Source organism: Gavialis gangeticus, unplaced genomic scaffold (assembly GCF_001723915.1).
Source record: "Gavialis gangeticus isolate Ggan-Ray unplaced genomic scaffold, GavGan_comp1, whole genome shotgun sequence".
Classification (NCBI taxonomy): Eukaryota; Metazoa; Chordata; order Crocodylia; family Gavialidae; genus Gavialis; species Gavialis gangeticus.
Genome location: NW_017729025.1, coordinates 65514538 through 65520700, shown reverse-complemented (window position 1 = coordinate 65520700; position 6163 = coordinate 65514538). Strand labels below are relative to the sequence as shown.

General features: G+C 36.1%; 1 protein-coding gene across 1 annotated transcript in view; it reads right to left on the bottom strand.

The window, feature by feature from the left end:
* The window catches only part of STRN3 (striatin 3), a 112385-nt gene that overhangs the window by 82492 nt on the left and 23730 nt on the right, over positions 1-6163 (bottom strand). Inside the window, exons 4-7 of the mRNA XM_019519922.1 lie at positions 4480-4561; positions 3931-4110; positions 3232-3364; positions 708-849 (exon numbers count right to left, since the gene is read on the bottom strand). Coding sequence (XP_019375467.1) covers positions 708-849; positions 3232-3364; positions 3931-4110; positions 4480-4561 — 537 coding nt within the window. The remainder of the gene's footprint in view (positions 1-707; positions 850-3231; positions 3365-3930; positions 4111-4479; positions 4562-6163) is intronic.

Below are 6163 nucleotides of genomic sequence, written 5' to 3'. Positions count from 1 at the left end.
CTGGTGGGGGGGGGGGGGGGGGGGGGGGGGGGCTGTTTTATTTTTTCAAGACTATCATCCAATTTTCATATGCCAGAGAGACATACATCTGCTCCTGAATTTCACAGGGCAGTAATCAGTATTTTAGTTCAATTTCTACTTTAAATACAGCTGCAGCCATATAAAGAACATCTGTTACTGATTCTACCAAGAAATTAGTTAGCATCTCAATATGTGGACAAAATATAATGTACTGGGGTTTTTTCATAATTCTTCCAACTCCTACAGGAAAAATATTTAGAAGGGAAATACAAACATAAATATAAATCCTGATCAATGATAAACACAAAGCAGATATTTGAAAACTGACTTGGGTCAGACAGGTATGTACAATTCCAGCACTTTCTAGTCAAGAAAAAAATGCTGATTCCAGAAAGGAAATTGGTATGTTCAAAAGCAGAGACCAGAAAAACCAAAAAATTAAATACAGAAACTGCCCTCAATAGCAAATCAAAGCTGGATTTGAAGTTTAAGCACTGTAACTATTCTCACATGGTACGAGTTTAAAAGTTTCAATGTCATATGTATCTAACTTAACATTTACTTTGCCAACACATAATCACCACAAACATTCTCACATCCATTCCATCTTAACATGCAGTGCAACTCATATGTACTGTTATGAAAGTCTTTGTATGTTGCTAAATATCATTCAGTCAATTTCTTACCCCATTCTGTTCCATCCCCTGAACTTCGTGCTTCTCCAGCTCCCTCTCCATCTTCTGCTGTCACTAAAAAATCAAACTCTTTCAGAGCTTCTTCAGTATCAGGGTCATCAGTAAGGTCAGCAGCTAGACCTTCATTACCAATCTGCAAAGGAAGTCAACACAATATATGCATTCTCTGAGTTTTAGGGAAACGCCTTCTATTAAACAACCAGCAAATTTTCTGCTGTAAAAGTAAATCTCAAGTTAGTAAGAAATGGGGAATTTAAATTAGGACTTAGTAGCAAGGAAAAATATCATCAATAAGACAGGCAAACAGTGAGGTACACATTTCTTAGAAGTACGTTAAATATGCAATATATTCCATCAATCTTCATCAAGTAAAGAAGACCGATATTTGCTTTGGTTTGCTGAAGTTTTATTTATTTTCCTCTTTTCTTACTTGGAAAAAGTCACCAGCTGGTATATCTAGCCACTTTTCGTGCTTTTCTAAGAACTCTGTAAAAAGCCTTAAAAACAATCTATATTTTGCCATGGTTAAAAAAAAAAAGTTCTGTCCTCCTATTCCAGTTGCAATTAAAAGTTAAATATAGCTTGGCCAAAAAAAAGACAAATCGGTTGTTCAAATCATCTTACTGTTACTTATTTCCGCAATACAAAAGTATTACTATTATACTAAAACTGGAGAATACTAAAACTGGAGAATTATCCATCATTTTCACATCCATTTAAACCAACTCTTCATCTTTGAAAAACAGCAGACAGTTGGTTATCATTTACAAAAATATAGCACTTTAAGCAAGAGTCAAGTTTCCAGTAAGTCAGGGTCAAGACTTTTTGACATCCCAGCTATTTAAAATGAAAGCAAAACAAAATTTAGCCAAAGGGTACCAAGCTGCAGAGATATTCAGTAACCAAAAAATAACATACAGCTCTCTATTATATACCACCATAGGCTAAAAATACCACAACTAACTTTTACCTAGAAACTACAAGATTCAAGGAAGTTTCTAAATAGGGGAAAAGGGTTAATGAGACAGGCAATACAGTCTAGTCTACCAAAAAGTTGACCAGAGAATGGGAAACCATAAAGGAAAACTGAGGTTGCTACAGACATTCCATTTGTTCTGAGAGAAAAGCCTTTTTCCTGGCACAAAAAGGGGAGCATACAGATGTTATGAAACTTTCTTGTGGAAGAAAAATTATCTAAAAGATCTAAAAAGTTATATCGGTTACCAGATTTCTTCCACCCCATCTTGTTTGACCACCTGTATGCTTCACGGTGGAGGGGGGGGGCGTGTGGAGGACAGGACATGGCAATGCCTGGAGGACAGGGGCAGGGACAAAGCACAGGCTACCTGATAGCTACCATAGGACTCCGTCCCCTGTGCTACCAATCAGCTCACTGGCAGCGAGGGAAACATTCTCCTGAGGTAGGAACCCTCCAGAAACACTGGGAGGGTTCCCACTGTGAAAGAAGATGAACCTGTCTGGTTCAATCTGGAGGACTGCAGCAGGAGGTAGATGCGGGACGGCAGACAATAGAGGTACACAAGCATTCCAGACCCAGGAGTATTCCCTCCTACCACAAATCCCACCAATCAGTTGATTGGTGAGACAAGCAGGCACAACTTGGCAGCCATAGGAGCATTCTCTGCCGCCCCTAGCATGCCTCAGGTTCCACCAGGAGCCGTGCAGGAGGCAGGACATATCTGTGCAATGGCTGAAAGGCTGCTTGGGCAAAAGAAGAAAGATCACAAGAATAAAGGAAATAATTTTCATTTGCTAGTGGGATTTTTACCCCCATCTGACTGGCAACAAAGAAACAAGCACACCTTCAATGTTCAGTCTTTTTTTTTTCTTGTACTATTAAGTTTCTTATTTGGTTCACACTTGCTCTTTACCCTGTCAAGATCTTCTACAGTATACACAGTCTGACGCTACCCCTTCTATTTTGACAACAGCCAAGTAACCATTCAACTGAGAAGCAAATAGAAGTCTTTGGAACTACTCCAAAATGGCTGAATTAATATGAAAATTAGCAGAGATTAAATTTTGCTCTCCTCTATGGAAACAGAGAGCACCATTGTAAGATTACCAAATAAACTATTAATATTAAAATTTTTAATGGAGTAAAACAAAGGCTCTGGGGGAGAGTTTAGGGAATGTACACAAACAAAATAGAAGATAATTGCATCTTTGAGCAGAATAAATCTGGGCCAGAAGTCTTAACTGCATGTAGAAGATGCTGGTTTGATGAGCAGATTACAACTACTCAAAAGAACGATACAAGCACCAGTTAAGTTTGTTTGAAAAGCATTTCAAATTCTGGAAAAAAGTAAACCAAATGTGTTTACTTACATGTGCACAAAAGGCTGCAGGCGAGTACAAGAAAAGTTAACCTATTAAGCCAAATGTATTCACTTGTATTAGAAACACAAGTTTCTTCAGGGTATTTTAAAAGCACAAGACTTAGTAAATTTCAGATGTACATGACCATAAGTCAACAAAAACAAAAGATCTTTACTTTGTGTTTTTTATTTATCCGATGTTTTTCCTTTCCTTCTGCAATATCTTCTATCATGTCACTCTCCTCTTCTTCATCACTATCATCTGCATTTTCTAAGAAGTTAAATGTTTCAAGAACATCACCAGAGTTCCTACAAAAAAAAAAGTTCATGAGATTAGAGAAGAAATGTAAGTGATTAAGTCACACATATATTTGCTGTCTAACCTTATATAATCATTTTTAAAAGTTTTATAAACAGCAAAAAAAATCCAACTGAAAGGGATTACTCTTGGAGAAAGACACTATAAAATAATTCCCTACGTAGATTAATGAATGAATAGTACCATTGTAGTGTCAAAACTGATACCACCTTAAAGCGTTAAGCCTAATTTTTACACACTGTCCAATTAATATTCATAGTTGAAGCTTAAAGACATGAAAAATATACTAATAATTTTAACTTATGTTTATAATTTGTTTCTAAAATAATTAAACTTGTGGACTCTCATGAACTCATCCGTACTATATGAATATTAACTGACCAACACATAGAAAGAACTATAAATAGGTAATATATGAAGCTTATAAAAGCCTAATCAATTTCTCAATACCAAAATACCATAGCTGTCTGTCTGAAATAACACATTACTAATAAAAATAAGTCAACATTATCCAATAATCAAACATTAAAAAAAAAAGTCACATATATTCACCTACCTTTTGATTTCCTGTCCCTTTTGCTTAGATGAAGGAGATTCACCTCCATTAAGGATCTGTTCTAAGTTCTTTGTCTCCACTGAACCATTTGGTTCTGAACTGGAGAGCCCAAGTAAAGATCTTACCCTCTGGGACCGTACATCCAATATTGTGTCCGTGTAACCGACTTCCTGAAGATATCTATGCAGGTTGGGGGAAAGAAAGGACAAAATTAATGAGAAACAGTAGAAATGTATGTACCCAGGCTTCTATTTTTAAAAGACAAGATAGTAAAATCAATTTTCTTCCCATGTCACGTATTAAAAGAATTTCTACATCAAAATCCACTTGCTCATGGATTGCTCCTGATATCAGTTACAAGACTGTCAACAGTAAGGCAGCCACAGCTTTATGCCCACTGCTTTAAAAAAGCTGAGACTAGCAAATCATGCATAGCCAACTAATATTTGACCATTCTGACAATGCAAATTCACACAGCAAAGTGAGGTGTTTTAATGCTTTAGAGGAAAAACTTGAGTATACAAACAGATACTCAATTATATTACTTACTGTCTTAATAACTGTCTGCCTTGCTTCCAGGTCAGTTGACTATTTTGAGGTACTGTAGGAACCTCTGTCTCTTTGGTTTCTTCTGAAAAGATATAAACCAATGTCACTTAATCATTTTCTTCCTCCTTATACAGTACAGGAAAACTAAAACTACCTTTTAACCTTTTGAGACAACACAGACACACCAGATTTTATCAGCTTAGTTATCTATTTGCCAGACCCAATGCTGCACCCAATTAGGGTCCTTTAGAAAATCCAGGTCACAGGGTAGATAAAAATCAAAGATTTTTTTTTTTTTTTTTTAAATTAAAAAGTTAGATTTTTGTTAATTTAAACCAGATTTTATTTAACAAAATAAAACCAGTACTTTTCTGGTTAAGGGGTATGTGAGTGGCTTTTTCTTTTTTACATAAAGATAGTTTAAATTTAAGTTATGTTAGAGCTCAAAGATATCATTATGGAATGGGGACTATAATATCTAATTATATACTATCTGAGACAATATATTCATGTAACTTTTTAAAGAGGTTTTATATAAATAGGTCACAACAGACCATGGACTGTATTAGGGGTCCAATCTTACGGGTTCCTAAAGGCTCCTCTATAGATTAGTAAATATTAAAGAAACCACTCTATCCAATGGTACTCGGCGCTCAGTCTAGATACCATTACACATCTCTATGATACTTAGTTTCACTTCGCCAGCTTGTGCCTCCAGAGATAACATCCTTGTTAACAGTGGTATACGGAGATGAGAGATTAACAGACCTAATTACCTACCCATCAGTCCTATTGTCTCTCTGCAAGTCTGTGTACAGAATCAAGCCCTTACCACTCTCTAAAAGTGCAAAATTTCAAGAAATTAAACGAACAGAGGATTGTTGGAGGTAGAGTACATCTGGGCACGGAGGAGGAGTCTGCAGATAAATGCAAGGAGGAAGGGGCAGTAGATACAAACGATAAACATTTTGAGCAGAATATTCCAGAAGTCTTGAAGGATACATTTCTTAGTACAGTCTCTCCACTGATTTGAGATCTAGTGAGTGAATGGTATGGTAAAAGGGAAAACCTATCATGGAAGCAGGCTTGCAAGGCTGTAAGAGACCCTGTTTGGCAATATTTTGATGAAGGTTGCGTCAAACAACAAGAACGCACTTTTTGTAGAAAACTGATCAAATCGAGGCTTCCTTATCAGTGATTTAAATCATATCTAAATCCATTTGATTTAAATCAAATCCACCCTGCACAGCCACGATTATAAGATCAAAATTAGTCAATTAAAGTTCTGACTTTGATTATAACATTACTAAAAACAACACATTGCTACACATAGTAAGGACTATACTAAAACACTATTTACTGGTTAAAGCAGGTGTGGGCAATTATTTCAGTGGGAGGTTAATGAGTTAATGAGATTGTGAGCTGTCAACGGCTGCACACAAAATCTTTCAGAAGATATAATTTTAACAAATTATAAAAACAAATCATATCTTAAAATCAAAGCATCTATAACATACTAATTTTATTTCAAAAATATTTTTGTCGTGATCTATCTTTGAGTAGTGTATATAGAAGTAATTGCATAACATCTCAAAATAAAGTCTTACTCTTGTCTATTGTATGTGGGAGGGTTGATGGGGTGGACTTGTATGTAGAAGAGAGGATGTGGGGGGGGGGGGGGGGG